This window comes from Antrostomus carolinensis, unplaced genomic scaffold (genome assembly GCF_000700745.2).
Source record: "Antrostomus carolinensis isolate BGI_N321 unplaced genomic scaffold, ASM70074v2 scaffold21683, whole genome shotgun sequence".
Classification (NCBI taxonomy): domain Eukaryota; kingdom Metazoa; phylum Chordata; class Aves; order Caprimulgiformes; family Caprimulgidae; genus Antrostomus; species Antrostomus carolinensis.
Window position 1 is genome coordinate 22,418 of NW_010306130.1, and position 13,285 is coordinate 35,702.

General features: G+C 40.4%; 1 protein-coding gene across 1 annotated transcript in view; it reads right to left on the reverse strand.

Annotated features, from left to right (window-relative positions):
* RBM39 (RNA binding motif protein 39) overlaps window positions 1-10,918 on the reverse strand; it is a 28,770-nt gene extending 17,852 nt beyond the window's left edge. Inside the window, exons 1-3 of the mRNA XM_010165030.1 lie at window positions 10,868-10,918; window positions 8,960-9,009; window positions 5,048-5,242 (exon numbers count right to left, since the gene is read on the reverse strand). Coding sequence (XP_010163332.1) covers window positions 5,048-5,242; window positions 8,960-9,009; window positions 10,868-10,918 — 296 coding nt within the window. The remainder of the gene's footprint in view (window positions 1-5,047; window positions 5,243-8,959; window positions 9,010-10,867) is intronic.
* Window positions 10,919-13,285: the final 2,367 nt, after the last annotated feature.

Genomic DNA, 13,285 nt, shown 5'->3' on the forward strand with positions numbered 1-13,285 from the left:
AGAAAGACAGACAGACATTACTCACCAGAGTACCTGAACTCAAGAATTCCTGTCTGTACTCACATCACAAGTGCTCACCCACCCTTGCACCTGAACTTCTAAACCTTCTCCATCAGCAGCACCCACAGCATGCATAAGCTACGTGCAGCACTCCAAACCATAAGGCACAGGACACGCTCCCTGCCCAGTTTCATCTGCATTGCAAAATCCCAGCATATGCAGGACTCTGAGGAAGAGCTGACTAATGAGCCAGCAACACACGCACATTTGTAAATATCCTGAGCTACAGTCACTGCTGGGATCTTCTTTACATGTTTTTTTTTTTGTTCACATGCATATTCTATCTACTGATGACAGCAAGACAATAACTTAATGGCCTGGAACTCAGCCTCAAGAGTTTTGAGCAAAGTAGTGCTGGCAGGACTATTTGTTCAAGTGTAACATTTTAAAACTAAAAGTTTCATGAAATTTAAGGTGCAAGTGGAAACCAGTGGCTCCCTGCAGACATCTGCAAGGGATATATATTCACTACTGTTATCTCCCAGCTCTAGCCACTAAAGTGCTACAAATATGTAAATGTGGCTTCATTTAAGTACAGTTCTTAATGGCCATCAACAGAGCCCCATGGAAGCCAGCAGTTAACCTTATATAGACATGTCACCACAGAAGGAATCCAATCTCTTGGCTGAATCTAATTTTAGTTCTCCAGGCTTCACAGAGGCTGTTAGAACAAATGCCAGTGCGTCCATCGCTTCCATGTTAAGGACAGTCCTCTTGCTAGTGGTTGTGGCCCAGGGTAACAGACTGTGACACGAATACTGAGATTCATCCTGTCATGTTCTCCCTGAACTTGATCTCCTTGTAGATACAAGGCAAAGAACAACACCTGTTAACGTTCTTCTGTATATCCACCGAGCGGCAGAGGCACTGCTGCACAGACTGAATGCTAGGGGGTTTGTCTTTCCATCTGCACAGAACTGATTCTTTCTGCTGTGGCTACAAATTGATGTGCAAACACCCTGAAAGACACGGCAGTCTGAAGACATTAAGTTGTCTATCCATTTAGCCAACCAATTTGTCTGATAAACGTCTTCTTGCCACTCAGTGGAGCAGCAATGCTTAGAGTTAAACTTGGCACCCACAACAAGGAGGAGGATGCTCATTTTTAAACGTGTCATGACACAGGTGGAAGTAGTGGGCCAAGATCCAAAACCGTGCTGGCCAGGTTAAAGCAAGGGAAATATGGCCCTGTGTAACACTGGAAAAAAATAAAGAAAAAAGACCATTTAGAAACTACTTATTAAGAGAAAATAACTACTTAAGAGAAAATAAGACATAAAAAACAGGCACATGTTGAGATGAGATCACTATTTATCAAAACCAGACTTTTTTTTTCTTTTTTTTTCCTAAGATAAATTACTCCATTTCCTACTCAGGTTCAGACAAGTGACTGCTGAGCACATCCATTCAGGTTCTCCAATGTCTGTGACACACTCTGCCAGAACCTGCATCTGGAAATGCTGGTACTAACTCGAGCAGCTAGCTTCCTAACAGAGATGGGATTACCTGCATCACCACACCTCCTGATGTAGAACATTGTTCTGCATTTCAATTCAAACGCAGCAAGACCAACCAGTTACAGTGACTCCAGAATATTAACATGCAGACCAACTAAACCATGGCCAATAATCAAGACTGAGTTTTTAAGGAAACAGTGAAAGAAATGTTTTGAGTGTTTGTCTAAACCTAATTAAAAAAACCAAACCAAACCAAACAACCCACTGAGAAGATCCACAGTAACAGTTTCCAAATATATGCACAACTTCTAAGGGGGAGGGGGGGAATCCAAAACCCCCACAACTAAAAAAATAAATAATAATAATAATAAAAACTTTTCAATTTTTACTCTTGACAAATAAGTAGTATCTTATTTACATGACTGTATGGGAGAAATATTTAAAAGCCCCAGTAAGCTACAACCATAACAGACCACTGGACCAGGCTGAGCAGAGAGCTGTCTGGGGCAAGATGACAATGGCCCAAGTTACCTTCTGATCTTTTTTCAACAATATTCTGCAAGATGCATTTCTTTGGGTTTTTCTAAGGAGACCTGCTTGTGAAGTTGTAGACCTCAGGGGAACTTTCTTCTTTCTTCCTACTGCCTAAGAACTCTTTGCAACTGTTGCCCAGCTCCTGCTATCATGTATAGAAGCACCAAGTCACAAGCTATTTATGTCTAGGGTTTACCTTCTTCATAAGCCAAATGCACCGAGCCCTGTGTCAAGCCAAAGCACAGCTCGGTACGTGCTTTCCTAAGTCTGTGTGACGCCACATGACCCAGGAACAATCACCAGCTCAGAAGTCAGCCAGTAAAATATCAGCTTTCACCAGCTTGGTCGTATCCAAGAGTCCAACGAAAGTGTCTCGGACAAGGCAAACTTTGGCTAACAAAGTCCAGGAGAACTATTATGAACTTTCAGTCCTCCCGTAGTAACCCTGTTTTCCCAGCACCTTTGCCCAAATTCTTGGTTCCAGAATAGCAACAGGACAGTCTAAGTGACGTTAGCAGTAGCTGGGATTTGTCAGACAGATGTCTAAGCAAGAATACTTGGACAAGTTCTTTCTCCTAAGAGATGTCATGTAACTGTAACACAGTAAGGGGCCAGATATATAATAACAACATTAAAAAAAACCCTGTCAACACAAAGCAATGCAAGCCAGTCACCCACTTTTTAAAAATTAAGACATTTAATCACTATCTCATGCTTAAAGATGACAAATCCAAAGTCCTCGGGTTCTCTGTGGTACACTCATCTCCTTTTCCTTCAGAATTACCTATACTAGACCTTCTCTTCTCACTACTGCAGAGACCATTCCATATCACCCCTGGCAGCAAAAACATCTCTGTTTAGAGATATTATCTTGAAAATGGGCCTTTATAAAGCAAATGAGAAAGATCACAAGGAGGAAGAAGAGTAAAAAAAAATTATTATTTTTTTAAATTCAGCCGCAAAGCATCTGAACTAGATGTTGTGGTCAGTTACAGCACCGCCCGCGGTGACACCAACTCGGAACTGTCTGAACAGCCCCACAGATCAAAATTCTCCAGTCAGCAAGAGCATTCTGGTAGCTACTTTTGAAACACTGAGCTGATGGCACTGCTACAGAGACTGTTTCTTCATGTGGAAGCACCATTTTTGGTAGATCCAAAGGAGGCTGGTGTCACTGGAAGCTTCATCCCCAGAACTGGAGTCTCCCTGAAAGTCAGCACCTGTTATACAGCTTTTAAAGGTGAGTCTCTGCATTGAAGAGTCCCAAACAAGAAGTTAAAGAGTTCTTCTCCCTCTTATCTTCCAAGGTCCTTCTCTTTCACACCTTCCGAGTCAAATTTCACTTTTGGAATCACATGAGCATATGCATCACTTCAACAGCATCACCCATGACCTACAAGTGAACGACAGTCAACTGCCGGCTCCACAACACTCAGCACCAACGCCTCTGGGACACATGTAGCTGTCCTACACCAGTCTTCCACTAAACTAGATTTTACACTAAAATTCTACTTGGTTAAACGAAAGCAACAATTCAGCAACTGCAGGAGAGAACCCAACACTGTCAAACCAGTAAGCACAACTCTGTTTCCTCGGGGGATTCTACATGATGTCGCCTTTTCACTCACTGTCTCTCAATACCAGAGAAATTGCCCAGGAACAGCTATGGAAGAGTGTCAGAACAATTAAAAAGATCTCTCACAATCATTTATCTTCCTGGCACGACAATCTTGATGCACCAAAACAGGATGGGCTATTGCAGTAATGTCCACACCCTCAGTCTCTACCTGAAGACATTATTTGGGAAGACCAGAACACTGACACTCACTGCATCTCAGCAGCACGTTTCATGATGAAAATGCCAACATCCAGGTGACCCCCGAGTCCAAATCGAGACCCCGAGACCTCAGGCATCTTGTGTTTACACTGCAAGAGCACCAAAAGGGAATGATGTGTTCCCTGCACTGGGACACAGCCATCTAGGAAAACATTCATGTGCAGAAAACTGTACAAGCCTGCAATTTATCAGAAGGTAAACACTGTCTTCTCAAACATCCTGAAAGAGATCTCTCCATTGTGGATGATGTTACAAGCCATGTTTAAAAAAAAAATAATAATAAAAAAAAAAAATCCTTTTTCAAATGCCTGCTTCTGACATGATACTGCACTCTGAGATCTGGAAGTTGAGAGACCCAGGCAAAAGTAGAACAACAGCCTCGAGTAATCAAGGAAAACCAAGCAACCAGCCCAGTTCTTGCTGTTTCTGTGCTTCTCTGAAGGCAAAAAGAGGTGATGGGGATCAAAGGGATGGGCAGGAATACAAAACTGCAGCAATGCAGAATAAACACCAATGAAAAAATGGTTTTTGAGAAATGATTTACAAGTGCCAGGAACTACCTACAGCAGAAGTTCTACAAAGCCAAAGATCTGAGAGGAACTGAAGAATTCTTACACAAACTTTAAACAAGCTGGAGAAAAAGCAGAGCAAATACGCAACGCGTGGGCATTACTAGGACAAGATGCTTCCAGTTTGGAGGCGTAAAACACAGGACGTGTTTATGCAGTAAATGCTTAAGAGCAGCAACCCACTAAGCTTCAGTAAGGCAAGCAAAAGGTTTTATGGGCCTGTAACCAAAATCATCAACTATTATTCATTTTTTGACAGTTAAACCATCAGGTTTATATGCTGCAGACAGTTAAGACATGTAGAAAACTTGTTTGTTATTTTAATTTTGTGACAAACAAGTCAACTGCACACATCCTTTCACTTTCTTTTTCATCTCTCTGCTTTCAGATAAGAATGAAAACTAGCAGGAACTGGATACGTTACTGTCCTCCTCTTTTTCACTCTGTATTTATTGACACTCTTCAACCTCAACCTCTAACTTTCTCTTTTTGGGATGATTAGTGACCAATTTAGAAAGCAGAGAATGAAACTTTAAGCTTCCACATCATACACTGAAGCACCACACATGCAACCAACACAAATAACCTACTAGGGACTTCTGTAGCGGCCTCTGAATCTGCGATCTCTGCTTCTGGACCGGCTGCGCCTGCGTTCTTTGCTCCTGCTCCGTTTCCTTTCTCGGCTTCTGCTCTTTTTCCTTTCCCGATCCCGGCTCCGTTTGCGTTCCTTACTCCTGCTCCTCTTCCTGTCATGGCTTCGACTGCGGCTCTTGCTCTTTTTTCTCCTGAGAAAGAAAAAGACAACTCTGGTTACGCACAGAGCTCAGTGTCACTATTTACCTCACACTCCACAGCTCCTCTAACACGATGTGACAGACACTAGCAGGAAAGAGTTTCTACCTGTTGGTATTTAGACAGGTTTCTTTTGTTAAATGTGTGGTTAAGCATGTCAGTAATTTTTTAAAACTTATGAGCAACAAAGTGCTCCAAAGCACTTTTTTATTTTTATTTTAAATTTTGAAATCACTAAAGAATGCTTCCAGGAAGAGTCATCAGCAATTTTTTAAAACTTATCATAAGCAACAAAGTGCTCCAAAGCACTTTTTTATTTTTATTTTAAATTTTGAAATCACTAAAGAATGCTTCCAGGAAGAGTAGAAGGACTGAAAAACATATTTCCTGCATTAGATCTAGTACATACCAAATGCAGGACTTCATGTGTCTTTCAAATATACTTTAAATACACCACCAAGATGGTAAGAATAAATTACATTTTTACAGCAAAGTAAACCAAAACATAACAAAAATAGAAAGGAAGATGCAAGTACGAGGGAAAGGAAGGGTGTTATCTCTCAATACTCCCTGCCATCAGTCTTAACACACTGCCTGAGCGTTTTGCTTCCTACTTGCTACTCCCACTCACAAGCCTCTTCCTTTTCTAAGTTCATAGCTCTTACAGGCTTGAGGCAAACTGCAATCTTCAGCATTTTAACCATCTACTTAGAAAATTTAAACTTTTACAATCTGTAAGTCAATTACATCTCGTACTTGAAAACCAGTGCCAGTGTTCCATTCTTGGCAGGCTGCTTTTGGGTTACTTGCAATTTTTGTTTTCCCTACCTCAGCCTCAGAACATAAAATTTACAGTTCTCATGGTTTTTAAAATATATATTGAGGTATACATAAAACACATGTTAAAGAGATGCTCAGGCAACTACTTAAGACAGCAATTTACCTCAAACTGACTTTTGGGAATAACCAACTTTACCGATAAACTTTTGAAATTCAAACCACCCTTTGCTGTTGAATTTTTCCTCTCCTCCTTTTCAGCCCCCTCATCACATACACCACCTTTTTTAAAGTGCTCACTCACACACTGAAAAACTTTATATGCCACACCCTGCTTTTTAAAAAAGCTAATCCCTGTTACTTTCTATGGCTATGTATAAACCGAGACTTCTCATTAGCTTCAACTGCTGAAGTAAAAGTCTCCCAGCTACCACATCTAACTGAGCCTAATCATCAATAGCAGCTCCAATCTCCACTAGAAAAACCCATTAAAACTATCTCAGTATTTATCTCTCCAGAGAAGCATTTTGTGATTTGGTTTTAGAAACTGGAATATTTCATTTTTAGTTTATTATTTATCTAAAATCCATCAGTTTCTCTAACATTTTTGTATGGACAGAAAAGCTGCTGCATTAAAACCCGATATTCAGAAGCTTCACAATCTCTGGTAAAATGACATTACCCAGAAAGTCAGAATGATCTGCATCAGCATCACTCAACCACACGTCCCCTGCTGTGATGCAGTTTGTGACAGGCACGCACAGCCTCTCTCCTAGGATCCAGCACTTCCCAAAATCTCCTCAAGTTAAAAACTCAAACACTATCACAACAGTTCTGAAAATGCCACGTGCAGCTCAATACACCGGCCAGCACCAGTAATTGCGGCTCAGCTTCAGTAAAGGCAGCAACCACCCAGTGCCCGGCTGCGAGCTGAACCCTCTTCATGTGCAAGATCCACGTTCTGCCTTCCAATCCCAATTAAACCAGACATACAGTACAGACATCTGGTGAAACTGCAGATTCTTAATCCTCCCAAGTTATAAACCAGAAATTCAGTATGATTTGACAATTACTGAAAGCTGCACACTGAATCTAATGTTATTTTCAGTTGTTGATGTTTGCTGTGGATTATGGTTTTCCTGACTGTTTGAATCTTCTACCAGCACTGTCCAACTGAAGTAGATAAAGAATTTGCTCGAGGTACTGACACTCCAAATAATGTAACTGATAAGCAAAGCAAGAGTTCTTGTAAAGCCTATACACACCTTGGCCTTCAGTGACACAGTAACTGTCACAAGCCACACAGAAAATGGTACAGTTCCCTCTTTTAAACATTTAGGGCAACAACAGCTGTATCACATCACAATTCCGGGACAAAGAGTTTCATACTATCAGAGAACTGCAGTGCAAGAATAACCAACCTTCTAGCAACTGCCAATTCAAAACCTGAAATGGGGAAATCCTACAGGAACAACATTTCTGAACAGACACGAGGGTACAATTAGGAAAGCAGAAAAGGAGGTGGAACTCCACACAAGAAGCAGCACTGCAGGACTAACAGTGAGAAACACCTTGGCTTTCTGCTATTTTACAATAATATAACTTTTTTCTAAACTCAGTTTAGTACACTTCTGAATCAGAAATACAAACGTGGAGCATACAGGTCCACCCTGAAAACAGGGCCATGGGCAGAAAGACAACAGATGTCATTGCTTCAGTCTTAGAGACGTTACAGCAGCTAAGAAAATGAACTGAAATACATCCCAGTATTCGCATAATTCTACCACAAGCCAAAGTCAGAACCACTTCTAACATTTAAAACACGCTGCTTTTCTTTCCAATCCCAGTTTATATTTTGAGACTACCCATGCAAACAAAAGCAGGGTTTTACATGCCACGTACACATATTCTAAAGCAGTAACAATTCAGAACTTAAAAATTCTTGGAGCAGCTGCTTTTAACGGGATTTTAGAGGGTTCGGTATTTAGCATGAGAATGATATTCACAGTATTGTTCAGAATGCAGATATAAGGCATAATCAATTTTAGACTACTAGATTCCAACATAAGACATGTTAGAATTGGACGTCTCATTTCCCAAATACATTTACATCTGGGAAGAAGTGTTCTTGGGATCCTGTCAGCATTTCATCTGTATGATTTCAGAAGATGACAACAGCATAGATGCTGACACCTTAAATTAGCTGTATATTAAAAAAACACACTGGTTACTGTTTACTCAACTATCAAATTAATAATTACTCTTCTGATATCAACTATCTCATCACCAAATGATGTGTGTAAGGTAAGGGATATATTTTACAGACTTTAAAACCTTCCATTTATTTGGGGTATTTAAGAAACTCTTATGTGAGACATTTTTCTTCAAATTTCTGGTTTGATTCCAGACCATTTGGGTCATCAGCAGGAGCTCAGATCCTGGGGATTACACTTCCTGAAGAAGGTGGGCTTGTACTCTGGTGCTTTAAAAAGGTTATAGTATAATTTTATAAAGTTTAGATTAGAAACAAGAAGTCTGACATTTTAGAATGGGGGCAGAACAGAGGGAGGGGATCCAACGCCCTAAGCCTTTTCCAGAAAGCACCAGTATCTTTAAATGCTTTGAACTGTTCCAAATCACAAAATTCTACACAAATACATTTTTAAAATGCAAAATCCATTGCACTGCTAAAGCAACAAAAAAAGAAATAGGCTGAGCCTCCCAACTCTGTATTTTTATCTCATGCTAACATTAAATGTTTCCACAACTGTGATGACACCAGTGACAAGGCCATAGCTACATTTGTAAAAAAGTAAGAAAAATACCATTGCCAATATCAAGGTTTTCCATTTTCTAAACACTACCAGTGTATTCTCACATTTACAAAAATCAGCAGCCTCCCCCTAGATGTAGGGAACTGAGGAAACACTTACTTCTTGCTGCGTTCTTCGTGGCCATTGGCACTGCTCAATTTGTTCTCATCCTAAGCAGGGTTGATAGAAGAACATCGTGAGGACGAAGCGGAAACATTTCAAGTGGTCAAAGGGTAATGGGAATAGGAATAAGAAAATACAAAACAAAAATTTTAATACTAAATTACTTGTTTACAGTTTAATATGGAAAGATTTAGAAAATTTAGGTAGGCATGTTTAACCACTTTGCTGCTTAAATTTAAGTCATACAATTACAAAATACAAGACTTACATCGTTTAAAAGTGTGTATTAAATTGTAGATACTTCCTTACATGGTTTAGAGAGCAAGTTATCCTGTAGAATTCAGCACTCAAGTGGTTAAATGTTATTTCTATAAAACGTAAGAGGAAGTTTCAGGTTTGTGTCTGTGTGCCCCTCTGACCAGCACCAAGGCTATATCTCTGCCTAAGCCCCAGCGGCTACGCTAGCAGCCAGCCACCAGCCACTATGGATCTCCTGTGACCGATGCCATTCCCGAGATCTTCGCTCATTTTCGTTGAAGGGTTGTAAGAGCTTGATGTCACCTCTGTCACACATCTCGCCCTGAAGCAAACAGGGATTCACACTGCTTTAGTAACGTCGGCTCCCAAGAAAGTCATCAATAATCCACCAGTCCAGCCTAAACATTCCCTATTTCCATACCTGTTTACATGGAAAATATCCATGTTAAACCAGGACACAAGAATTTTAACATAACAATTTACAAATTTCTCTTCAAGATTTTAACGTAACTGCTAAATATACCACTTAAAACTTACAAATGCTCATCCAAAATTCATGACATGGTTGTAATAACACTGCAGAATAGACTAACAATAGCTGCTATAAAATGTCTATACTTGCTTTACAGTTTAATCACATCAGTTACATCAAAAGTACAATTTCTAAGTGACTTAAACTTAATATACATTTCTTGCAAAACCAGTGCTACAGCATGCATGATGTTAACACTTCACCATCATTTGGTGAAAACCAAAAAAAGACAGTATTCATTTGCTGCTGGTTTAGGTAAAAGACATCACTATGCTAATTGATCAAAATTTTGCATAAAAATTCACATTTCCTAATTAAACAACTAGGACAGAAGAATACAAGAGCTGATTTTAGAATGACACCGCAGACTGTGATACTGTCTTTTACTCGCTAAGAACATTCTATTCAGGGATCCAAGAATTTCTGTGAATTCATTCACTCAGCAATTAATTTCCATCAGCCCTGTTAAAAGATTAACTGCCACCAGTCTTCTGCGTTAAACGCAAGTCTCACTCTTCTTGCACTGAGCAGACTGTTCAAATATTTACTTGCCATGGGACTGGTGAAAAGGTTATTCTTGGAACCCTGCTGTTTTCCCAAACCACTGCATCACCTTGTTGCTACACCAAACTGGACCTGGCAATTTTAGGAGAGGTTTTTAGTTTCTTGGGGGTTTTTTGTTTGTTTGTTTTGGGTGGGTTGTTTGTTTAAGGGGTTTTTTGTTTGTTTGTTTTGATTGGTTTTGGGTGGTTTTTGTTTTGTTTTGTTTTTTTTTAAACCTAGGGGACCACGGTACAGCGATACGTCACTCAATTACTACCTTATGATTGACAGTTCACACTGGAATCAAAGGTGAATTCATGGGAGTAGAGGTGAGATATCGTTAGGCAAGTCTACAAAGAGAGATAGATGGGCATTTATTCATCACGCTGAAGTGAAACTACTGCACAATATAATTACATTAACAGTATATATTTACTTGTAAGTTACATGTAATGCATCTCCAGTAAGATAAATCATGAGGGCTCCAGGGATGTTAGTTTACAGTTCAGCAGTAGTTTCAAGAATAATGCTAAATTAAGGTAAACAGGACCTCACTGGCACATTTTCCTCACCTTCTTGTAAGGAGCTTCAAGCATTGCTTCAATATCAATATCATCGGCCATTTTTCAGGATACCTGAAAGAAGAAGCAAAATCCACCTGAGACAGAGAACACCCTTGTGCTTTATTTTCCAAAGGCTTTTGCTTAAGAGGCCATCCCTGCCATTGGCTGAAATTCCCAGAGCAGGGTCTCAGAAGACATTTCCAACAGGAACTGGAATGAAGCTTTTCCCAGGGAGAGGATAAAGAATGTGACACAAAGCAATTATAGCTGCGAACAACAAAACGCCACTGAACACAATTAGCAGTGGAAACCCCAGAGGTTTCCACAGATTTATTCCAAACAAAGAGCAGAGATGATTTATGACACAGAACCACAGGTCTGGTGGCCATCTTGAGAAGTACTCGAGCTTGACCAAAGGGCTCAGGAGAGAACACAGACCAAACATTCAGGCAGAGGTTCCCAGCGTTTGCTGCCTTCACATTTACTCATCAGAAGACTTAAAGCAATGTTCTCATCCTTTAAGGAATGCAGCCTCTTGCATAATGAGGGCCACAGGAGAAACAATGATGATCCAGGCACTAAGAGCTACTCAAGCTGCAGAAGATCCATCCAGTCCAGAACTTCATGTTTCAGACAAAAAAGATCCACCATGCCATGTTAACACTAGTCACCACTAACTTCTTTTTTTAATTGTTCCTGTTATTTTTCAACTCCAATCCCCTAATATAATTTTGTGCTTATTATACTCGGAATCCCTTTGTCATTTGATTTCCTTTCCCTATGTAGGTCCACCTCTCAAGAACCTCTCAAGTCTCTCTGCATTAGAGACTCAACTTCCTCAAATCTCAACAGAACAGTTTCTCTCTTTTTTTCTTTCTTAAGCTCAGAAGTGGCCAGGCCTCTCAATCCCAGTCAGACAGCCCAAGAGGGAAGATTTTCCTGCATGTGCACCACAAAATGAAGTGCTACCACATGGACTTCCCACCACAAAGGTTCATTCTTGCACCTTGGTTCCAGGCACTGCTGCAGAACTGTGCTGTCCAGAGCCTTGGCTGGCATCATGAAATCACCACAACATTTCCAGGTGCTTTAAGCTGTCTACCCATAACTGAGAATATTTTACCAGAGCTGCACCACCCACATCCGACCATCGCCCACGGATACAATCAAGGATCAAACATAATCCTTTAGCATTATCAGAGCACTGGAAGTTCACACTCAATTACCCAACGGAGGCACACTAACCTCATTTCCAAGTCACTAACTCTTGGGCTACAGTGCTGCTATCACTGACAAATATGATCACTCTTAATTTATGTGTAATGGCTCAATTCTACTTTTTACTGGAGTATTCACAGTCAGCTTTCCAAGTCATCTCCACACACGTATATGGTACAGTATTTGGTACAAACAGTACATCAGTGTGATTAAGGACCATGAAAAAGCACCAGGCCAAGCCCAGGATTCTACAAGAAAATTCCCACTGGGGACAACTTCCACCCCCAATGATACTTTGATGTGTGGAATTTAGTGAACATACCCAGCTACACCTGGGCTGGGATTCTTCATCCTGAAGAGGACTGGCCAAAGAGGGGGGATGGGGGCCACAACAGGGACCACCAAATCATGAGGGACATGGAAAAGTGACCAGGGAACGACTGCTACTGCAGCCACCCCAATAATACGAGTGAATGAACTACCATCCAGTGGGTTCAAAACAAAGGTGCTCATTCACAGAGCACTGAGCAGTGGAATTCACTGTGGATACTAACAAAGAAAAAACAAAACCACATGCAGTGTTCAAAAAACCCCAAACAAAAAAAAGCACAAAAGTTGACAGAAAAAGCTTTTCATTAAACAAAGCCATGCCTTGTGACCCCGAACCACAGCCAGCTGACAACTCTGAGCGCAGAGAGAGAAGTATCACTGCACCACTGCCCCCGGTTCTGTTCTTGCTTCGGCATTTACTGGTGGCCACTGTCACAGACAAGATCCTGAGTTACACGGACCTTTGGTCTCACCCGTGCGAGCTGTGCCCTTTGTACTCTGTGCAAAACACTTTCATTGCTATAACACCATGTTTTTATAAGAATACTTTCCAGTCACCTAACACAGACATACTATCGACTCTGTCTTTCATATAATACATATAATGATGCCATGTATAAACTTATTCTTCTTAAAAAAAAAAAAAAAATATCAGAGATAAGTGTCCTTATTAATTTCAAATTACTAGAAAATCATGACAGATTTTCAAGTGTCTTTCACTAAACACTGAAGAAGCTCAAAGTCATTTTCATAAAAGACTTTCAGCTTGCTCAAAAAAGCTGCATATGCCTCACATCTCTGGAGAGAAAAAACAAAAACAAACAAAAAACCCAACACCAACAAGGAAACACCTGAAACAAAAACAAACAAGGAACGAAC